The following is a 24,229-nucleotide window of genomic DNA, read 5'->3' as shown; positions in this document are numbered from 1 at the left end:
GGGTGTGGACTCCCTGGGGCATTAGATATGTTTCCACCACGTAGGAACGTAGGGCGGGAGCTGCCCGCTCCTCCTTTTGCCTTCAATCCTTCCCAGAATCACAATCTTTTCCTTTGAGTTGACTCTTTGCATCAGGTGGCCAAAGTATTAGAGTTGTAGCTTCAGCATCAGTCCTTCCAATGAATATTTAGTGTTGATTTCCTTTAGAATTGATTGATTTGACCTCCTTGCAGTCCAAGGGACTCTCAAGAGTCCTCTCTAGCACCACAGTTCAAAAGCATCAATTCTTGGGCACTCAGCCTTCTTTATGGCCCAACTTTCCCATCCATACATGCCTACTGGAAAAACCATAGCTTTGACTAGATGGACCTTTGTTGGCAAAGTAATGTCTTTGCTTTTTAATATGCTGTCTATGTTTCTCATAGTTTTCCTTCCAAGGAGCAAGTATCTTTTAATTTCTTGGCTAAAGTCACCGTCTGAAGTGATTTTGGAATCCAGAAAAATAGTCTGTCACTGCTTCCACTTTCGCCTTCTATTTGCCATGAAGTGATGGAACTGGATGCCATGATCCTAGTTTTTTGAATGTTGAGTTAAGCCAGCTTTTTCACTCTCTGCTTTCACTCTTATCAGAAGGCTCCTTAGTTCCTCTTCACTTTCTGCCATAAGGGTGGTGTCATCTGCATATCTGAGGTTGTCGATATTTCTCCTGGCAATCTTGATTCCAGCCTATGATTCATCCAGTCCAGCATTTTGTATGATGTGCTCTGCATAGAAGTTAAATAAGTAGGGTGACAATATACAGCCTTGTCATATTCCTTTCCCAATTTTGAACCAGTCAGTTTTTCCATGTCTGGTTCTAACTGTTGCTTCTGGACCCATATACATGCTTCTCAGCAGACAGGTAAAGTGGTCTGGTATTCCCATCTCTTGAAGAATTTTCCACAGTTTGTTGTGATCCACACAGTCAAAGGCTTTAGCATAGTCAATGAAGGAAAAGTAGATATTTTTCTGAAATTCCCTTGCTTTCTCTATGACCAATGAATGTTGGCTATTTGATCTCTGATTCCTCTGCCTTTTCTAAATCCACCTTGTACATTAGGAAGTTTTTGGTTTATGTACTGTTGAAACCTAGCTTGAAGGATTTTTGAGCATAATCTTACTAGCATGCAAAATGAGTGCAATTGTATGCTAGTGTGAACAAAGAAGCATTGCCCTTCTTTTGCACGGGAATGAAAATTCCTTTTCCAGTCCTATGGTCACTGCTGAGTTTTCCAAATTTGCTGACATATTGAGTGCAGCACTTTAACAGCATTATTTTTTAGGATTTTAAATAGCTCAGCTGAAATTCCATCAGTTCCAGTAACTTTGCTCATAGTAATATTTCCTAAGGCCCCATTCACTGTCCAGGATGTCCGGCTCTAGGTGAGAGACCACACTACCATGGTTATCTGGGTCATTAAGACCCTTTGTGTATAGTTCTTCTGTGTATTGTTGCCACCTCTTCTTAATCTCTTCTGCTTCTGTTCAGTTCAGTTCAGTTCAGTCACTCAGTCATGTCTGACTCTTTGCGAGCCCATGAATTGCAGCACGCCAGGCCTCCCTGTCCATCACCAACTCCCGGAGTTTGCTCAAACTCACGTCCATTGAGTCGGTGATGCCATCCAGCCATCTCATTCTCTATCGTCCCCTTTTCCTCCTGCCTCCAATCCCTCCCAGCATCAGAGTCTTTTCCAATGAGTCAACTCTTCACATCAGGTGGCCAAAGTACTGGAGTTTCAGCTTTAGCATCATTCCTTCCAAAGAACACCCAGGGCTGATCTCTTTCAGAATGGACTGGTTGGATCTCCTTGCAGTCCAAGCGACTCTCAAGAGTCTTCTCCAACACCACAGTTCAAAATCATCAGTTCTTCGGCGCTCAGCTTTCTTCACAGTCCAACTCTCACATCCATACATGACTACTGGAAAAACCATAGCCTTGACTAGACGGACCTTTGTTGGCAAAGTAATGTCTCTGCTTTTGAATATGCTACCTAGGTTGGTCATAACTTTCCTTCCAAGGAGTAAATGTCTTCTAATTTCATGGCTGCAATCACCATCTGTAGTGATTTTGGAGCCCCCAAAAATAAAGTCTGACACTGTTTCTACTGTTTCCCCATCTATTTCCCATGAAGAGATGGGACCGGATGCCATGATCTTCGTTTTCTGAATGTTGAGCTTTAAGACAACTTTTTCACTCTCCCCTTTCACTTTCATCAAGAGGCTTTTTAGTTCCTCTTTGCTTTCTGCCATAAGGGTGGTGTCATCTGCGTATCTGAGGTTATTGATATTTCTCCCAGCAATCTTGATTCCAGCTTGTGCTTCTTCCAGCCCAGCATTTCTCATGATATACTCTGCACAGAAGTTAAATAAGCAGGGTGACAATATACAGCCTTGACATACTTCTTTCCTATTTGGAACCAGTCTGTTGTTCCATGTCCAGTTCTAACTGTTGCTTCCTGACCTGCATATAGGCTTCTCAAGAGGCTGGTCAGGTGCTCTGGTATTCCCATCTCTTTTAGAATTTTCCACAGTTTATTGTGATCCACACAGTCAAAGGCTTTGGCATAGTCAATAAAGCAGAAATAGATGTTTTTCTGGAACTCTCTTGCTTTTTCCATGATCCAGCGGATGTTGGCAATTTGATCTCTGGTTCCTCTGCCTTTTCTAAAACCAGCTTGAACATCAGGAAATTCACGGTTCACATATTGCTGAAGCCTGGCTTGGAGAATTTTGAGCATTACTTTACTAGAATGTGAGATGAGTACAATTGTGCAGTAGTTTGAGCATTCTTTGGCATTGCCTTTCTTTGCGATTGGAATGAAAACTGACCTTTTCCAGTCCTGTGGCCACTGCTGAGTTTTCCAAATTTGCTGGCATATTGAGTGCAGCACTTTCACAGCATCATCTTTCAGGATTTGAAAGAGCTCAACTGGAATTCCATCACCTCCACTAGCTTTGTTCATAGGGATGCTTTCTAAGGCCCACTGGACTTCACATTCCAGGATGTCTGGCTCTAGGTGAGTGATCCCACCATCGTGATTATCTGGGTCGTGATTCTGTTAGGTACTTGCTGTTTCAGTCCTTATCATGCTCGTCCTTGCATGAAATGTTCCTCTGATATCTCCAGTTTTCTTGAAGAGATCTCTGGTCTTTCTCATTCTATTGTTTTCCTCTACTTCTTTGCATTGTTCATTTAAGGAAGCCTTCTTATCTCTCCTTGAATATTCTCTGGAATTCAGTTGGGTATATCTTTCCCTTTCTCCCTTGCTTTTCACTTCTCTTCTCTTCTCAGATATTTGTAAAGCCTCCTCAGACAGCCATTTTGCCTTCTTGCATTTCTTTCTCTTTGAGATGGTTTTGGTCATTGCCTCCTATACAATGTTAGGAACCTCTGTCCATAGTTCTTCAGACACTCTGTCTACCAGATCTAATTCCTTGAATCTATTCATCAACTTCACTGTATAATCATAAGTGATAAGACTGAGGTTATATCTGAATAGAATAATGGTTTTCTTCCATTTAATTCTGAATTTTGCAATAAGGAGCTCTAAGTCACAGTCAGCTCCAGGAGTTGTTTTGCTGACTGTATAGAGTTTTTCCATCTTTGGCTGCAAAGAATACAATCAGTCTCATTTCTTTATTGACCATTTGGTGATATCCATGTGTGACATCATGCAAAATGCTGGTCTGGATGAAGCACAAGCTGGAATCAAGATTGCTGTGAGAAATATCAATTACCTCAGAGACGCAGATGACACCACCATTAGGGCAGAAAATGAAGAAGAACTAAAGAGCCTCTTAATGAAAGTGAAAGAATGGAGTGAAAAAGTTGGCCTAAAACTCAGCATTCAAAGAACTAAGATCATGGCATCTGGTCTCATCACTTCATGGCAAATAGATGGGGAAACAATGGAAACAATGATAGACTTCATATTTTGGGGCTCCAAAATCACTGCAGATAGTGATTGCAGCCATGAAATTAAAAGATGCTTGCTTCTTGGAAGGAAAGCTATCACCAACCTAGATAGCATATTAAAAAGCAGAGATATTACTTTGCCAACAAGGTCCATCTAGTCAAAGCTATGGTTTTTCCAGTAGTCATGTATGGATGTGAGAGTTGGACTGTGAGGAAAGCTGAGCACCAAAGAATTGATGCTTTTGAACTGTGGTGTTGGAGAAGACTCTTGAAAGTCCCTTGGACTGCAAGGAGATCCAACAAGTCCAGCCTAAAGGAAATCCGTCCTGGGTGTTCATTGGAAGGACTGATGTTGAAGCTGAAATTCCAATACTTTGGCCACCTGTTGCAAAGAACTGACTCATTGGAAAAGACCCTGATGCTGGGAAAGATTGAAGGTGGGAGGAGAAGGGGACGACAGAGGATGAGATGGTTGGATGGCTTCACCAACTTGATGGACATGAGTTTGAGCAAGCTCTGGGAGTTGGTGATGGAGTTGGTGTTGCAGTCCATGGGGTCGAGAAGAGTTGGACATGACTGAGTGACTGAACTGAACTGATGTGTAAAGCTGTCTCTTGTGCTGTTGGAAAAGGGTGTTTGTTATGAACAGTGTGTTCTCTTAACAAAACTTTGTTAGCCTTTGCCCTGCTTCATTTTGTACTCCAAGGCCAAACTTGCCTGTTACTCCAGGTATCTCTTGACTTCCTACTTTTGCATTTCAGTCCCCTGTGATGAAAAGGAGATCTTTTTCTGGTGTTAGTTCTGGAAAGCCTTGTAGGTCTTCATAGACTGGTCACTCAACTTCTTCAGCATTACTGGTTGGGGCACAGACTTGGATTACTGTGATGTTGAGTGGTTGCCTTGGAAATGACCTGAGACCGTTCTGCCATTTTTGAGATTGAACCCAAGTACTGCATTTCAGAATCTTTTGTTGACTACAAGGGTGCTTTATATCTTTCAAAGGGTTCTTGCCCACAGTAGCAGACACAATGATCATCTGAATTAAATTTGCCCACTCCTGTGCATTTTAGTTCACTGCTTCCTAAGATGTCGACGTTCACGCTTGACATCTCCTATTTGACCACTTCCAATTTACCTTGATTCATGGACCTAACATTCCAGGTTCCTATAAAATACTGTTCTTTACAGCATCAGACTTTACTTTCAGCACCAGACACATCCACACCTGAGTGTCGTTTCTGCTTCGGCTCAGCCACTGCATTCTCTCTGGAGCTATTAGCAACTGCCCTCTGCTCTTCTTGAGTAGCATATTAGATACCTTCTAACTTGGGGCCCTCATCTTCAGGTGTCATATCTTTTTTTTGCCTTTTCATACTGTTTAGGGGTTCTCACGGTAAGAATACTGGAGTGGTGTTCCATTCCCTCCTTCACTGGACCATATTTTGTCAGAACTCTTCACTATGACCCATCTGTCTTGAGTGGCCCTGCATGGCAAGACTCATACTTTGACTTATAGAAGCCCTTTGCTGTGACAAGGCTGTGATCCATGAAGGGGTCTATTTGTAGTAGGAGCTGTCAAACCTTATTAGACAATTCACGTCCACACACAGTGAAGGGTTGTGCCAGCACCAAGGTAAGGGGGAATTTGGGCTAAGGAGAAGGGTTTGGTGCCACCCGCTGGACCAATGTGGGGACAGGACCAACGGGAGTACAAACAATATCCCACCGTGGGGAAGGAAAGAGGCAGCGTCTGAAAGGAGGACCCGATTTTTTAATAGAAAATCCTCTTCTGCTTTCTTATCACAAAAGCTATACGTGCTCATTTTAGAAATAATAGATAATACAGATGAACAAAATAATACATATGAACAAACATAATACAACTATGATGTCACCCCTTGGAGATAACTGTTCATTCACTGTTGTAAATCTCTCCAGAACTTTTACTATAAACACATGAATTTACACACACACACACACACACACACACACACAGCCAAAATGGAATAATTTATTTTTTGTGATCCTTTTTCTATTTCAATAATTTTAGACTTATAGCATCTTTTCTAATGTCTGTTACTTCATTATATTGTATGTATGCTACTTCACTTCTAGGATATGGAATTGCTAGAAATGGAATTAGAAATGGAATTGCAGGGTAGGAGGTGTCCAAGCTCAGGCAGATGTAAAGGCTTTGGTGTCTTTTGCCAACTTGCCTTCCAGAAATGTGTGTCCATTTATATTCAGCAAGTCTATTTTGAGTGCTCCATAAGCCTTGTTACTGGTAACTCTCGACTCAGCTGTTCATGGGCTTTCAGCCAAATTCCTAGGGAGGAGAGTATGGAAACCAGAGGATGCTGAAAAGCTGTGCTGCCAGTGACTCTGGGTACTTGGGGGCTTGGTGTGGGGTGTACAGTCGGAAAGATCCCCTGGAGGAGGGCATGGCAACCTCCTCCAGCATTCTTGCCTGGAGAATCCCATGGACAGAGGAGCCCGGGGTGGGGGGGCGGTGGTCACAAAATGTTGCACGTGACTGAAGTGACTTAGCATGCAGGCACAGTGCTGGGCAGAGAGCCCTTCCCATCTCAGCACAGTGGCAGGTGGTGGGGAGCCTAGGCAGGTGGGAGATGGGTCAAGTGTGCAGCACCGAAGGGAGCTGCAAGCTCCATCAGGAGGGGCCACATCGGATCAGCCTCTGGCACTATTTGGAGGGTGTCCAAAGGTGTGCAGAGTGGGAGGTGTGTGGAGGGGACTCTGGGGGATCCCTGAGAGTGGAGGGAGGGCGGCCCCAGGAGCTCTGAATGGGCTGGGAGGGGCCTGGGACCGAGGGAACCTGAGGTCACTGTGATCATGACCCGGGTTGTTAATTTTATCCCACGGGCTCTCAGGGCCTGGGAAAATTCAGGTTCTGCCTGGGGGGTGAGCACAGGGGCTGATGGCCTTTGCAAGCTTTTATGCATTAATGGAAGATGCGATTTGATTTTGGTCCTTTGCCCAGGATAAGAGATCCCAGGGGGCATTCTTAAAAGGAAAGCCAAAATGAAAAAGAAGGTTTTATTTCATAAACGTGGCAATTGTATGGCACTCAGTAAAATGTGTTGGCAAAGGAAGCTTCTGCCACTTAATATAGTAAATAAAATAGGTTAATTCCTTTTGGGAGAAGAACTAGAATTCCAGTTATCATTAAATAAGAACTTTCAACAAGACTCTCTCTAAGGAGGATGAGCAGTTGGCCCCTGATGTAGGGAAAAACAGTGCTCAGTAGAAAAGGACCAGCACCTCCACTGGGTCCAGAAAGACTCTGGCCCTTCTTCCTGCGTCTCAGGTGTCCTGAGCCCCTGGCCATCTTGGTGAGTTTGCAGGTTGGATACACTCTGTGCATCAGCAGCGCGGTCCTGTTGACGTGACCCCGATCTACCTGAGAAGTAACGCTATGCTGTAGATACCAGAGAAGAATGAATACCACTGTCTCTGACTTCCTTGCAATGTAGATCCAGCTGCCAAACTTGCCTGCAAAGGTCAACTTCTGTACATTTGCCCAAGGCAGACAATAAACTTCCAAGAAAACAAGCAACAAACACACGGTTCTTTTCCTGGGTTGCTTCCTGCCCTCTCCCCAAGTGGCACCAGGCAGAATCTGCCACTTGGTCCTTGCCTTCGTGTAATATGTGGTTATGGAGAGTCAGGGGTAACTCACCGTCCACCACCGGCTTGGGCTGCGAGCTCTTCAGGCGCAGGGAGGGCCGGAAGCGCGTGCGGTCGTTGAAGCTCCAGCTCTTCTGCACTTTGGTGGGGCTGCCCTCAGCCGTGATGTCCGTGCTGGGGGACCGCCTGTCGCCCAGCGACGCCTGCCTGCTCTTGACACTCTGGCCCCGAGGGCTGGCCATGCGCACGCGCTCCTTGAAGCTGAGCTTCTGGCTGCGGGCGACAGGGGCGGCGTTAGTGCATTTCAGGCAGTGCCGCCCACCCACCTGCGTCAATGAGCTGATGCAACTGTACACACGACCGACGGATCGATCACATACTGCATTACACGAAATGTTTCTAGCAAGTAGGGCCACAGCGATACATTTCCCCTTATTGAAAATTTGAGCTGTCTTTAATCTCTCTGCATTCATCTCCAGTCAATCTCATCCCACGGTTTTGCACACCCTTCCTGGATTCAACAAAGGCCCCAGACCTAGCACAGTGGTTTGCGCACCATGACACTGGAAAGACCCCAGAACTGGTTTGGTGTTCGCCTTAGAGACCGATTTTAGCTTTAACCTCAACTTTTGAAACTTAAAAAAAAAGTTTTTTTTTTTTTTTTTTTGGGGGGGGGAGCATATCTCTGTAATTTCTAAAATATTTCTACAGGAAAACAGAGATGACACACATGCATACATAGTCTGCATGCATTTTATATTCCAGGCAAGATTATGACTTCCAGATCCATGCAGTCTCAGAGCAGCTGGCAGTACTGCAGACAGCATTAGATGTACAGCACTTAACACCACATTTATTCTTGCTAGACAAAAACCACACGAGGTAGAACAGCTTCAGTTTATAATGAACCAGATGACGGATTAACAGAATGAGATGTTGTGTTCACCAACACAGACTCTTGCTATTAAACAGGTTATTGATTTGCTGTGGCAGCTCCTGGTGAATTATATTTGTTCACATTCAGTTCTCAGACGCCAGCTTGGCCTGAACTGTGGTTGGTTGATAAAGGAAGTGCTAACAAGGCAGCCTCCAGGCCTTCCTGAGTGTGAGTGGGGTATGAGGTGCTGGGAGGGCAGGCTGGAATCAGAGACCTGGGTTTGGAGGCCTCTCTTCTAACTCGAAGATAAAAATAGCAAAGTAGCTGAGGGACTCTTATGGGGATCAGGTGAACTGTACAAAGTTCTGTGTTCTTGTTCATTTATAAAGTACTGTGTTATTAATTACAAAGTGAGGCTGTGGGGAGAAGAATAGATGTGATATTGGGGAACGACATATACACACTACTATATGTAAAACAGATAACTGATAAGGACCTGCTATATAGCACAGGGAACTCTACTCAACACTCTCTAATGGTCTATATGGGAAAAGAATCTAAAAAAGAGTTGATACATATATAACTGATTAGCTTTCCTGTGCAGCAGAAACTAACAAATGTTTTAAATCAACCCTACTCCAAAAATTAAAAAAAAAAAAAAATAGAGTGCATTTATATTTTTATGGAAAAAAAAAGTGATTCCCTTATGGAGCGAGAGGCCCAGGGCTCTCAGGCCTGAAGTAGTGGACTGGATGAATCTGAGGCCCACTGTCCAGATGCAGCCTTTGTGGGACATAGAGACAGAATTCTTATGGACAGGGATTCTCTGAGACCACGTGGAACACTTTCTTTTGCACTTTCCGCCTTGTCCACTGTCCCCAGCAGCAGCTTGCCAACAGCAAATGTGTTTAGCGGATCTATGTCTTGTAGCTAACAAGCACAGTAACATTGATTTTTCCATGCCTAGCTGCTTAACAAATGATGTTCTAGGAAGACACCGTGTTTTCTGTGTGTTTATGTGAAAACACATCGGGCAATGGATTACAGTGGTCAGCAGGTCCTGGTCATCTCACACATGCTGGCCATGCAGCTGACAGCTCTGTGCGGAAGGGCAGACACGGGCAGGATTGCTGGGGCGCATGCAGACGGCAGGCAGGGCAGGCGGTTCAGGGCTCATTAACACAGGCAGGGCTTTCTCTGCACTTGACAAACGTGTGATTAAATGATGGATTCATTCAATGACAATAAAGTATAAAACTGCATCTTCTTATGCCCAGGCTACATTCTCCATGTCATCCAAAGTTCACAATATTTAAACAAATCCTCAAAGGGATGGTGTTCAAAATGCCCACTCTTTTCGAGCTTTTTTTTTTTTTTCCTTAATAGTAGAAACTACAAGCCTCTTTTAAGTTTCAGCCATCTGTTTCGTTATTTAAATGTATAAGGATCTGGTTTAGGAACGCACCTATGCACCTCTATTTAGATTAATGAATGGCTTATCGACAGCTGCCGTTACAAGTGGTCTCATTATACTTTAATCCATTACCTTTTCTGGAACTAACAGATGCTAATTACTATAGAAGGTTGGGTTCAGTTAATAGCAAATTATTTCTCAAACTTTCAAGATATCTCTCTTTCCTTTGCCAACTGAATGAATAGGAAACTGATAAAACCATTATAAAACCATTTAATATGAAATTTAGTTTTTAAAAAATTTCAGTTGCTAAAAATGTTTAAAAAATCTAAAATAGGTATCAGCATTAAATCTACCACTGTTATTTACAATAACAAAAACATTTGAAAAATACTCATAAAATATTTAAAAATTGTCCCTATAAAACATTTAATACTGTCTTTAAGAATTAATGGGAAATGGAAATAATATTATTTTCTGAATCTCAGTACTACTTAAGGCATGAGAGTTGATATAGATGAGTTCTGGGTACCTTTTCCCCTTTTGTCCTTCTAAAGTATGTGAATATTTGCCACATCTAAAGTTAAAATATTCTAATGTTAGAATTATTTTGAAGTGAACTCAACACATTAAACACTAAATTAGAAAAAAAAAGATGTTATGTTTTCACTCTTTCTTCTGACATAATATGTCTTCTGACATAGTATGACTGTTAAGAATAATATCTTAACCCAGAACTTTTTAGCCAAGCAATATTTTCTTTTCCAAGCCAAAGATCTGTTCTTGTGTTTTCCTACAAAAAGTTTACTTTTATTAATTTTTGTAGTTCATTTCCCCTTTGCAAATCAGCAGAGCACCTTGATGGGCTTACTATTAAATGGGTTAGGTGACTGCTATTGAAAACACACATTGATTAAAAAAATACTCTTCCCTAGTCCAGTACGTTTTCATTATTTTTCGGCTTTTTTGCGATATCTATGAATGTGATTTTTGAGAAAGGTTTATGAGACAGTGGTTTTTTAGGAAGGTTGCTAAAGACTATCCCCAAGAAACAAGGAGGCCTCTCTTTGGAGAAAGTAACCAAAAGGTGACTGTGGTCATTGACGGTGTGCAGCCCCTGGTCCCCGGCCACGGACTGTCTTAGGGCAGAAGGCATGTCTGCCCTGCAGGGGTTCTTGTCACCAGATGCTCATGTTCCTCAAATGACCAGTGTGCAGTCGGCCCCTGGGGGATCCCTACCAGGGATTGGGTGGCATCACAGCATCCCCATGGTAATCATCCTGGACTCAGAATGCTGTAGTTATTGTTATGCTTAATAAAGGCTTCAGCCCTTCACAGGATAAGCCTCCTGCAAATTCTCGCCCCTTGCACAATTCGGCAGCGCAGTGGAGCCAGAACAACTCGGTGCGTGCACAGCTCGGCATTGTCCACCGCCAGGAGGGGCCACTTGGACCTGCCTGTTCGTCCCCAGGGCGCAGGGGACCCAAGCAGGCAGCAGGCAGCGGAAGGAATACAAGCGGGCTGGAAACCTCATTCAGGAGTCCTCAGAAGAGTGAGTCTGAGCAGGGCTCAGTAGAGGGCCGGGTGACCTGGTCATGCACCTGAGGTTAGTTGGCATTCTCAGATCTCATGTCAGCAGCCGGGATGCTGGTACCTCGGCTTCCATGAGGTGTGTATTCTGAAGAGCTTCTGCTTATGACTACAGACCTGACTAGGAGTGAGGGGGAAACAGCAGGTCGTTACTAGGCGTCGCAACTGGGAAAGGGCTCAGGGGCTTGTGGTCTTGAAAAGCAAAGCCATTTGGCTTCCTCATTATTCATATGCAAGTACATGGACTATTTAAACACCAAGGACAAACTAAATTAATTGTGCTGCTCAAAATGGATGCCATGTTCTTAATGGTTAAGTAGAAACAATTAGATTTGAAGCAGGCTTTCCAAATGATGGTAGTCTATGTCTTAGCATCTGCTGCATACAAAAATAAGAATATAAATATTTTAGGGTATAGAAACCCTTGTAATAAGTAACAGTGCAACATGGTATAAATGATTGAAGAATAAAATATTCTGGAACTATTAAAATCTTTATAGGAATCAATGAAGTAGACAACATTAATTGCTTTGAAATAGGGCCTTCCCTGATAGCTCAGCTGGTTAAACAATCCACCTTGAAATAAAAAAGTTCTTGATTTGCATGAAACCTGAAGCTGGATCATCGAAAAAGCAAGCGAGTTCCAGAATAACATCTATTTCTGCTTTCTTGACTATGCCAAAGCCTTTGACTGTGTGGCTCACAATAAACTGTGGAAAATTCTGAAAGAGATGGGAATACCAGACCACCTGACCTGCCTCTTGAGAAACCTATACGCAGGTCAGGAAGCAACAGTTAGAACTGGACATGGAACAACAGACTGGTTCCAAACAGGAAAAGGAGTATATCAAGGCTGTATATTGTCACCCTGCTTATTTAACTTATATGCAGACTACATCATGAGAAATGCTGGGCTGGAAGAAGCACAAGCTGGAATCAAGATTGCTGGGAGAAATATCAATCACCTCAGATATGCAGATGACACCACCCTTATGGCAGAAAGTGAAGAGGAACTCAAAAGCCTCTTGATGAAAGTGAAAGAGGAGAGTGAAAAAGTTGGCTTAAAGCTCAACATTCAGAAAACTAAGATCATGGCATCTGGTCCCATCACTTCATGGCAAATAGATGGGGAAACAGTGGAAACAGTGTCAGACTTTATTTTTCTGGGCTCCAAAATCACTGCAGATGGTGACTGCAGCCATGAAATTAAAAGACGCTTACTCCTTGGAAGGAAAGTTATGACCAACCTAGGTAGCATATTCAAAAGCAGAGATATTACTTTGCAAACAAAGGTCTGTCTAGTCAAGGCTATGGTTTTTCCTGTGGTCATGTATGGATGTAAGAGTTGCACTGTGAAGAAAGCTGAGCTCAGAAGAATGGATGCTTTTGAACTGTGGTGGAGAAGACTCTTGAGAGTCGCTTGGACTGCAAGGAGATCCAACCAGTCCATTCTAAAGGAGATCAGCCCTGGGTGTTCTTTAGAAGGAATGATGCTGAAGCTGAAACTCCAGTACTTTGGCCACCTCATGCAAAGAGTTGACTCATTGGAAAAGACTCTGATGCTGGGAGGGATAGGGGGCAGGAGGGGAAGGGGACAACAGAGGATGAGATGGCTGGATGGCATCACCAACTCAATAGACACGAGTTTGAGTGAACTCCGGGAGTTGGTGATGGACAGGGAGGCCTGGCGTGCTGCAATTCATGGGGTTGCAAAGAGTCAGACATGACTGAGCGACTGAATTAAAGTGAACTGAACTGAAGGTATAAATATAAGGAACCAATTGTCAGATAGAACATGTTCTGAAAGATAGAAGGAAATATTCTAGGTTGCTAGTTTGTAAGAAAAAGATCATTTTTCTTATATTAACTCTTACAATGTGCTTTTCAAAGACTAAATCCTTTCCTTGGATCAATAAATGTGAACAGAAGGAGAGACTATTTTGAAAAAAAATTTTTTTGCAGCAACCTAACCTTTTGCCAATAAGGACACAAGTTGGCTGTGCCAAAAAAAGAAGTTGTTTCCCTGAGTTTAGTTTAATAGCCCATGCAGATCATTCACTGTACACAAAAGAAAGACATATAAATAATGGAAAATAAATGCAGAAGAAATAGAAGAGCACGGTGTTTCCATCAGTGCTGTCGCGTTCTCTCCTGAGAGTCACACTTCTCAGAATCTAATAAAGGCAACCGTGCAGGAACAGTTCGGGCAAAGCACCCTGTGGCCCACAGCACAGGATGTAACGTAACGAGTCTTGCTTATGCTTTAACTTTTAAGACACGCATCTTTATAACTGTCTCACAAGCACCCTTTAAGCAACTTCAGAGAGTCTACTAAGAAGTCTGGCAGGGCTCTCTTAATGCCTCATGACCTGCATTAAGGCGGTTTAACTACAAAGCAGGCATACAGCCACTGAGTGTTGATTAAGCAGACAGGGTTAGCAGAGGCAGGGAGATTACGGATAATCCCCAAGCCTCTGATGTATGATCTGTCTTTGGAGCAATAAAACCTTAACAGGTAGGAAGAAGTAAGAGCTTTCTCGTACCATTGTGATAGCTAACTCACAGCCTAGTCAGCTTGGTGGAGGCGGCAGAGAGGAAGGTGAGGATGCTGGATGCGTTTACAGGGACATTCTGTCCTTGCGAAGTGGCCATTTATACCCAAACGGAGAACTGCCCAGCTTATAAAATGAGTGGGAAAAGTTACTCAGGGGGATGATTAATTAGAATAAAATCAGTAGACATCATTTACCACCACACATGGGATGAAAACTGTTTCAGTGGGAAGATGGAAAGGAAAAAGTAAACAACTGAACGATGCCCAAGAAGCAGTGTTTTTGGCTTCAGAAGAGGAACAGGGGAGGGTCGGCGAGATGGATGGTGATTCACACCTGACCTGGTACCACGGTCACTCTTGTTCAGCTAAGCTAGATTAGCAAGCTCTCCTGGAGGCTGATGTGTTGTATTTTTAAAGAAGATTTTTGAATTGGTCACCATCTTGGGACTGGGTGCCTTTCCTTAGCCTGAGAGGCTGTGCACAAGTTTTTAGAAACCACAAGCTAATCTCCATGTAGGAAGACGAAATCTTCTCACAAGAAGGTCCTGAAGCAGGGGACCCAGTTCCCCAGGGGTGTAGGTGAGCGTGTAGAGAGAGGCCTGATCTACTGTTCTGGCCCCTCGATGGGGGCAGTGCTGGCTGCTGGGTAGACTCTCCTACATCTGGGTCCCTCCGAGGTCTTAGCATGCACAAAGAGGTCCCTTGAGCAAGCCTTTAGGAGATTCCAGGCTCCGGAGGATAACAGGGTTGGCTGCAGTGTATCCACACTCATCTGAGTCACAGTGGTACAGCTATAGCCAAAGCAGTGTTATCAGCCGGCCTGAACTTGGGTCCAGCACTCGCCAGCTGTATTCTGGACTCAGAGCTGCTGCTTCTAAGGGAGAATTATCATCAGGATGCACTTCCTTTGTGCACACTTGCTCAGTGGAGGGAAGAGTTGTTACTTCCCGGGCTGGTGCTGCTGTTGTTACTGCAACCTGTCTGCATCTGCCATGAACACGTCGCTGTCCCGGGGGTCACAGCGGGGGAAGTGAAGGTCACATTAACGTGGGACTGCCCCTTATTTCCTTCAGATGACTGAAATGTTGTTAACTTTTCATTTTCTCTCTTTTTATATTCCTCCTCTTGACCTCTCTTGTTGGTCTTTTCTCTCTCTTCACGTCAAGTTCTAGAGGTCAGGGGTATTTTATTATGTCACCCAAGAAGTGTTTACAGAGCACACTGCCCATCATAGTGTCACACATGGTGACATCATATGTGGACTGGCGTACAGGACACCCCAGTGTGTGCCGGTGAAGCGTGAAGTAAGACGTGTGCCACACAGCAACATGCGGTGTGTTCACGGTGGTTTTTGCCAAATGTTCAGAGACCGTGGAGAAGCTAGATGTCTCTGTGTGAGTCTCTGAGCCAGCCGTGTGGCTCAGGTGAAGTCTGCTTTTTTGTTGCTTAGTCACTAAGTCGTGTCCGACTCCTTGTGACCCTATGGACTGTAGCCTGCCCGGCTTCTCTGTCCATGGGGATTGTCCGGGCAAGAATACTGGAGTGGGTTGCCATTTCCTTCTCCAGGGGAGCTTCCTGATCCAGGGATCAAATCTGCGTCTCCTGTGTCTCCTGCATTGCAGATGGAATCTTTATTGCTGAGCCACCAGGGAAGCCCCAAGTACAAGTCTAAAGGGGGGTGGGTAATCTTTGACAGACTCAGCCCCAACCATGCAGAATAGATCTTAACACTTTAGGTATATGAACATGGTATATGATGTTTAGGTAAACACAGTATAATGTTTTAGGTATAAAAATAACACGAGCATCAGGGCATTTAGAACATTTGGTCGTAGTCTGGTTGGTTCGCGTTTGGACAGGGGACGGCAGCCTGACCACTAGAGTCCTGCCTGTGCCCTCTGCCTCGGTGATCTTTGGAGAAGGGCAGTGTTGCTGTCAGTCCGGAGTGGCCCCTCAGTCACAGCTGTGCTGAAGCAAAACCACCACAAATGTCCCCTCCGGAGGACGAAACCCAGACAGGTGACCTGATTTTCAGGTCATGTCTGCCAAAGAGGGTCTCTGTCCTGAGGACTTTGGAGATGATGGGGTCCTTTTTTTTTTTTTTTCCACACTGACTATAAATTGACAGACTCCTCTTGGAGATAATCTGTAAATCGATGCTCTCAAGACAAAGAAAACTTCGAATGTCACCCAAGAGACCAAAACGGCACACAGTGACTATGATTTACTTCGTTTGACTTTGTCTCGAGTAGCATTTCCACCCGGGAGGAGAGTGGGGTTGTGTGGAGTCTACACAAAGCAGGACACGAGGGGCATAGCTGCTCGGCCCACCTCATCCAGTGTCTAAAGCTCAGTTCTTCTCTTTGAGCACAAATACCTCTAAAGTGAAGAGCAACTCTTCGAGCCACTAAAACTTTCTGGAAATACCACCTGGAGAGCACCACTGCCTTCTGCTTTTACTCTGTATCTGCCACGTGAAAGAAGCATCTCCAGTGCCAGAACCCATGTGGGCTTCCCTGCCCTGACAAGTGGGTATGTCCAATCGCATCTACCTCTCATCACAAACGAAGGTTTCTTTGTGGCTGTTTATAATCGTTTTAAGTGTTGATTGAGATAATGCAGAAATGGATGACCCAGAGACTCATTACCTCTAGAGAACTCGCAATTCTGATTTCAGGAGTGAATAAATACATCATGATAAATATATAACAGTCATTCGTATAACAGCACAAAGCTAACAACACAATCTCTGGACTGCTGTTGGCTCCCCACGCAGGGGCCAGCCCCGGGCAGGGGGTGCCTGTGTTTCTTTATTACTGGGATGGGTGGTCATGACCGGAAAAGCCTTGCATCCCTCATGGGAAGGAATCCCAGGGGCTGGGACTCCTTGCTGGTTCTTCTCTGTCCCTCCTCACCCCATCTGGGCTGGGATCCATGCAGCTCTCTCCTTCTGGGTTCTGTTCTCAAACCCAGATCCTTCTTGGCAGTCGCGAACCCAGGTTAAAATGTGCTCTTTCAGTTCCTGTTCCCTCTGGGTCTAGCTTTCTACTACTTAATCTGATAAAGCATTTCCTTCTAAGGCACGGAAGAATGACCGTACAGTGAACTTCACTTGGTGACGTGTCCGGGAGGATTATCTTCTTCCTAACTAAAGGATTAGGGCTCCTGAGTTCTGAACGAGCTGGAGACGTCGCATAGAGCTTGTCCTTACCTCCTGAACACAGTGTTCCTTCCCATCCCCTGCCCCAAACCATGCAATTTCTCACTCTAAAAGAAGGAGCCTGGTGAAGGGAGTAGATCTTATCCTGTTTCATGGGATTTGAATACTCAGTCAGACTCTGGGAAAACAGCAGCAAGGAACAACCAAAACCCATAATTATTATTTTTTCCCTAGAATGTCCCATGCTCTGCAGATTGTAAAAAGCACTGAGTGACTTAGGGAAAGACACTCCCAAGGGGGGAAAAATCAATACAACAGCAACCTTTGCAGGCAATCTTGTGAAAGGTCACTTTGAATCACCTTGCATTTGTTGATCGATTTTTCTCACGAGACACATTTAAAACATAGGTGAGGGATCAGATTTACCAACAAACACATAGCAGAACAGAAATTACAAACCTGCTTGAAGCTTCCCCTTGCTCTTTCCTTCAGGTGCGTGCAGACAGAAGAAAAATGATGATACATGGTGAACACATTTACATCACTTGATAATGACCAAACTGGGGAATCAAGTACCTTGATTAATCCTTTCTTTTCGAGCAAGAGCCATAGAAGCAAAACACTTCATCATAAATGTATCCAAATTTCTAACTTGTGTTCTTTGTGGCACAGACCCGAGATACTGCCCACATGTGACCGAAAGCTATAGAGTCTTCATCAGCCAAGTCATCCAGGGTTTAGGAAAAAGTGGTTCTCATCGAACCAGCATCAGTAGGGACTCTTAGAACTGCTGTGCTGGTTACAGTGAAGCTGGAGTCCCTGTGGTTCAGGCAGACTCTGGGGCTATTTAATCTGCTTTAGTCCACGTGTGACTGTGGTTTTGTATGTTAATGACTTGTTGAGGCAGATTTGTTTTTTTTTTTTTTTTTTTTTTTTTAATGTGAATTCCTTGCAGGAAATTAGGCACATAGCCAACCTAGCTTAGTGTTGGGTGGTCTAATAAACCGTTTTAGCAAATTTGGGTCTACCCAACATGGTGTAGGGTCCCTACTCTTTGTAAATGAGCTATGTGTCCTTGGGCACGTGGTTCACTTTCTTGTGGGTCTCAATTTCCTTATGAAGGAATGGAAGGCCTTGAAGTTGAAAATCTCTAAATTCTAACTCCCTAAGGTGCCAAGTGGCCCCGGGGAGATTGATGATCCACACAGCTTCATAAACTATCTGACTCATTTCCCCAAATAGCACAGTTATTGGTGCTTCACCCTCTGCACAGCCTTCACTCTCTTTGAGATGAAAATCAAGAAAAGTGTTCCTTCCCTAAATCCTTCTGTCGTTCAAACAAAACTTTGCAATTGCTAAGACCTCAAAAGTGCATGCAGCAGACGAACTGGATCAGAAAGGAGAGTGTCTGGAAGATCTGAGGAGCATCTCTGCCCCCGCCCCCTCACAGCTGTTCCATCATCCTTCTCCCTGGGATAACGGTGAGCAGTCAAGGCAGCCCATGGTGTCTCTCACCGGGAGGACAAGATCTCAGGCTTCGGTCTTTACTGATAACAAAGTCATTGTTGCTTCTCCTGCTGTTGATAATATAATCTCTCCCTTGACCAGCTATTTAAAATCATAGCCCCCAATGCCCCCCTAATTCCTCCTCTACTTTACTTTTCTCTTTAGCTCTTAGCATCATCTACTCTATTAAATATTTTGCTTATTTCTTTTTACTGTCTCTTCCCAGTATCTCTTGCATTTAGACTCCCTGAGCTCAGCCTGAGATTCTCTTGGTTTTCCTCCTCCATTGCTGCATTCCCTGTGCCCAGAGCAGCACTGTGACCCAGTAGGTGCTGTAGGGGAGCAGAATGTGGCACCTCCAAAATCTGGCACCCCAAAGTGTGTCTCTGGCATGAGGATAAATTCAGGCTGATTTTCTTTCTTTATTTTTAATTGAAGGATAATGACAATATTGTATTGGTTTCTGCCATAGATCAGCAAGGATCAGCCATAGGGATACATATGTTCCCCTCCCTTTTGAGCCTCAGGCTGATTAATTTTTTTAAGAAATGGAAGTCTTAGGAAGTTTTTCTTGTTATCTCTCCCTTAATGACCTAAAAGAATTTAGATAAAGGGCCTGTTTCCCCAGAGTAGGGCTGTCACCAGAGAGGTCTGTGAGGGTGATGGGCCGGGTGTGGTGGGGACGCTCGGCAGGGCCTGGAGATGACTGTCTCCACCAGAGTCCTTTCCGAGTCCTGCCTTCTCTGCTAGTCCAACCAGCAGAGGCAACTCCTTTGCCAAGCAGCTGCTTCCCCGTCTCCAGGTGCGCTGCCTTCCTCCCAAACCAGACCCGACACCCTCCTTTGTCTTGAGCTGAAGGTGGTGTTTAAGGAGAGGGCTTTGGCACTTCTGTCGAGTCACTCAGTTCTCCTGGGTCCCTCTCATGTGAACATATTGCTAAACTCTTGATTTTCTCCTGTTAATCTGTCTCAAGTCAACTTACTTCTTAGACCATCTGGAAGGACCTAGAAAGGCGGAGGGAAATCCCTTCCTCCCCGACTGTGCTCATGTCTGCATGAACCCATGAATGAGTGAATGAACTGACCCTTCAGAGATTCTTAACCTGAAACACTCTAGGAAATTCATAATGTGAAGAAGAAGTTTTGATCTGTTTCTTACTACATCACTCTGCAGTCAGTAAGCCAGTTAGTTACAAATGTAAAAGTATCCCTCTAAGTCATTGTAAATTAGCCTCCTCACAAAGCTACACATTTGATTAAAGCAGGATTGTTTCTAAAGCAAAGGTTCTGAACTTGTCTTCAGGGAGTTTGTAAATACATTAAAATTGTAGGCAAAATTTTGATTTTGGGGCATTGAATATTTTTCTTGAGAAAGAGTCCATAATTAACCATCATGTTTTCAATGGTTTAACAAAAAACGACAATAACAGCAAGGATTAAGAACCATGCAGTTTGGGACAATAAACTATGAACTGAAGGGAGAGGAGCTTTGTGGTGGCTGTTGTCCTCCTGGGCACACACCTGTCATTCATAAATAAGGCTGAGACCCAGAGGCTCCCAGGGCTCAGGGAGAGGAGAGGGAGGGGAGGGTGCTGGTGGCCACAGAGGGCGGGATGAAGGCAGGGTATGTGCACAAATTTCTCCACTCCCACTAAAAACAGGGAAAATACCAGAAAAAAAGAAGCCATGGGAGTAAAACAACAGTTTGTGCACTGCAAGAATTTGACTCATTCCTGAATAGCTTTTCCAGGTTTCAGGATGGCTTTGAAACCAAAAATGGCAGGAAGTGGGAAGCCAAATAATCACACATAATAAAATAATAGCCCACACTCTCCTGTCACTCGAGGGCCTTCTTTTGTTTTGTTTTCCTTTTTTTCCCACTAGCCTACCTCTTACACATTCCCCAGCAACCTTCCTGGAGATGAGACATACACTTTCTATACAATTCCCATTTTTGATTCATATATACCCAAGGAACAGATGGCACACCAGTTATATTCCTTTAAAACTTTGAAAGAATCTAATACTGAATAAGGGGAATTTCACTGAATTCTGAGATCTGAACGAAAAGTGGATTCTATCCCCGCTGAGACTGCGCCCCCTCCAGCATCCTGGGTCAGTGCATCTCTGTCGCAGGTGTTGGCACAGGTGTGACCCTGACCTCCCCCGTAGGGTCAGAGGTGACCTTGGCCAGCTCTCATCATCACCTATGGATGTGAACCCCAGGCTCAGGGCAGCACAGGCAAGCATTGTAACAGATCCCATGAGTTAACAGTGGTCCCACAGATCTCCTGGGAGACAATGGCTCCAGGGAACCAGCTGTGAGGGGTTCCCTGGCTGATTCTCCTGCACTCTGTAAGAAGAGTTTTCTTGGACCGTCACAGTCATCAGCTGCCTCCAATCTCACGAGGCCCCTGGGACTAAGGCTTTAATGGGCTCTGAAAGGGGACAGCAGGCACTCAAATGCACTCTGAACAATCCAGGGACTGACCACTAGTCCAGCGGGTGACTCACAGCGAGCTCGTCTCTGGCTTACCGGCTTTGCTAGTTTCACTGAGGATTTCTTTAATTAGATGGTGATTATGGTTTAGTGTGTCAGCTGAACCAGAGCCCAGGCTTCCAGGACTAGGGATTGTTTGGGAATTAAAGGTGCTGTGGCAGCCCTCAGTCTGTGTAGCATCTTCCCAGACACCTCCCTTCCAAGCACAGCGGGGTGCGACTCCCCTACCCTGAGCTGAAGCATGGCCAGGTGACCTATTTGGTGGATAATATATGAATGGAGGTAAGGTCTCTTTAAATTTTGAACACTAATCCCAAACTGTACTGGAGTGCTCCCCTTACCTCACTGTACCCACTTCTCGTTTTGCTACTGATGTCTGTTTGCTCTGCAGGTGAAGCTCAACACCTGTCCTGTCCTGTAAGGTGTCCCTCAAGGAGAAATGACCTTGGGGGACTTAAATGTGCAGACACAACGCTTCCTAAACAGTCTTTTGTTGGGTCAGGTGATGGGGGGTGTTTTAACAGTTACTGTTTTTCCAGAACCACAGCATTTACCTTAGGAATTCTGGCTGGCTTTATGAAATGAGATGTTAGAAAATAAGCATGAAACAGTAAAAATAAGTCTTTATAAAGTTTAGATTCTTTTCACCTTTAAGCCCAATCTGTGGATGGTGAGCAATAATACTGAATCCATTCAGTTTCATACCTGAGCTGTTACCAAACAGGTTTGAATCTCAAAAAACAACAGAGAATAAGCCACTCCTCGAATCGACACGTTGTATATGTGTGTGGTTATGGGTATGTGTGTGGTTGTGTGTGTGTGGTTTGTTTCACAAACTTAAGGAGACTCAGCTACAGCACCGACTGTGCACCGACGGTCACACTGACACCTACTTGGTGGGGCTGCAGGTGTGCAAGGCCTTCAGGTGCGGCTTCCAAGTTGCAACGGAGACAGATTTCTCATCAGCTGCGTAACTACGCCAAACGCACTGCACACGGCACACGTGGGGACATACGAAAGAAAAACAAGAGAGAGAAGGGGAGAGAATGCAGTGAGGAGGAGATAAGCAAATTCATACAGATGAAGCATCTTTTCCTTGTCATGTTCAGCCCCCGATAAACACCTGAGTTGAAGAAGACTCTGGCATTTTTGGCTAACTGTCATACATACTCCATCACATCCGAAGAACTGCTTTTCAAAATAACTCATATCAAAAGCAAAAGCAAGGCAAAGCCTAACACAGGAGTTTTGGGACTGGTTAGGGGGAGGCATGGGAGGTGACCATGCCTCCTGGGAGCACACACTTCATCACCACTTGTGAGAGAAAGGAAATCCGTAGTGCAATTAGTAAATTAATTAGTAAGCTAGCTGGTTAACTGCTGGCCACCAGGGCATGTTCGTGATATACTGAAATCCCTTGAGGTTGAACCACACAGTACTTCTAACGCTAACAATGAAGGCACTGTTAAATAAGGTGGGGCAACGTATTCTCAGGAATATGACCGTAAAGCACACAAGGATTTAACGTTGGCATCTAAGAACACGTTCATAGCTCTTTGACGTAAAACACAAGCTTGGTCTACTTCCCATAATTATACCCCATACATATGATACAAAGTATTTTCATGTAACTCTCACAAATTGGAGTCTGGATTAAGACCCTTATTTTGTAAATAAGAAAACTAAGGCTCAGATAAATCAAGAAGTTAACACAAGGATGGCAGAGGTGAGACGTCATCTCGGGTTGCCTGGCTCTTGGTCCTAGCATTCCTCTCTGGTCCTTGCTGCCTGCTTGGTGACTGCTGTTGGAAACTTCCCTCTGAACTATCAAAGAGATAGCCTGCACTACTTGCCACAGAGATTTTGGTGAATTTCTTCCTTTGCAATAAGTCTGAAAACATCTCTAGGGACCAAGTGTTTACTCTCCTGAGAGGAAAATTTTTAAGTCATAAATCAAAACATTCTATTTTGTGTGGCAAATTCAAATAACAGGTCACAATCCTGCTGTCTGACCCTCATTCATGATTTTGAAACCTACAATGAAGAAAACAGTAATCTAATAATATTCCTTTCCATGAGATGATCATTGAATAAGTGTGTGCAGAAAAAAAGACTTAAAATTGATATAACTAATCTGGAAAACTTTGGTCATATTTATTATAGCTGAAGTATAAATACCCTATAGGACAGCTACTCATTCTTACATCTATATTTAACAGATATGCTTATAAGTTCATCAAAAGAGGTACACTATTCTATATTTAACAGATATGCTTATAAGTTCATCAAAAGAGGTACACTATAATGTTGTAAACAGCACTATTTCTTTTTAACCTTAATATTAATTTTCCTATTTATTTATTTATTGAAGTAAATGGCAAAGAGATGGGGAAATAGTGGAAACAGTGGCTGACTTTATTTGTTTGGGCTCCAAAATCGCTGTAGATGGTGATTGCAGCCATGAAATTAAAAGATGCTTACTCCTTGGAAGGAAAGTTATGACCAACCTAGACAGCATATTAAAAAACAGAGACATTACTTTGTCAACAAAGGTCCATCTAGTCAAGGCTACGGTTTTTCCAGTAGTCATGTATGGATGTGAGAATTGGACCATAAAGAAAGCTGAGTGCAGAAGAATTGATGCTTTTGAACTGTGGTGTTGGAGAAGACTCTTGAGAGTCCCTTGGACTGCAAAGAGATCCAACCAGTCCATCCTAAAGGAGATCAGTCCTGAGTGTTCATTGGAAGGACTGATGCTGAAGCTGAAACTCCAATACTTCGGCCTGGAAAAGACCCTGATGCTGGGAAAGATTGAGGGCAGGAGGAGAAGGGGACGACAGAGGATCAGATGGTTGGAAGGCATCACCATCTCAATGGACATGAGTTTGGGTAAACTCCGGGAGTTGGTGATGGACAGGGAGGCCTGGCGTGCTGCAGTTCATGGGGTCTCAAAGAGTTGGACACGACTGAGTGACCAAACCGAAATGAACTGAACTGAAGTCGGTGCACAATATACATGTATACAATAT

General features: G+C 44.1%; 1 protein-coding gene across 4 annotated transcripts in view; it reads right to left on the bottom strand.

Annotated features, from left to right (window-relative positions):
- Positions 1 to 24,229, bottom strand: part of KCNQ5 (potassium voltage-gated channel subfamily Q member 5) — a 621,800-nt gene that overhangs the window by 74,016 nt on the left and 523,555 nt on the right. For 2 of the 4 annotated variants that reach the window (XM_055534790.1, XM_055534787.1), the window contains 4 exons: positions 22,094 to 22,188; positions 17,655 to 17,681; positions 11,546 to 11,602; positions 7,653 to 7,873 (listed from right to left, as the gene is read on the bottom strand). In XM_055534790.1, the coding sequence (XP_055390765.1) occupies positions 7,653 to 7,873; positions 11,546 to 11,602; positions 17,655 to 17,681; positions 22,094 to 22,188 (400 nt within the window). The remainder of the gene's footprint in view (positions 1 to 7,652; positions 7,874 to 11,545; positions 11,603 to 17,654; positions 17,682 to 22,093; positions 22,189 to 24,229) is intronic. The other 2 variants (XM_055534788.1, XM_055534789.1) reach the window with 2 other exon arrangements.

Source organism: Bubalus kerabau, chromosome 9 (genome assembly GCF_029407905.1).
Source record: "Bubalus kerabau isolate K-KA32 ecotype Philippines breed swamp buffalo chromosome 9, PCC_UOA_SB_1v2, whole genome shotgun sequence".
NCBI classification, from domain to species: domain Eukaryota; kingdom Metazoa; phylum Chordata; class Mammalia; order Artiodactyla; family Bovidae; genus Bubalus; species Bubalus kerabau.
The sequence above is the reverse complement of the archived record's forward strand: the minus strand, read 5'-3'. Positions and strand labels throughout refer to the sequence as shown.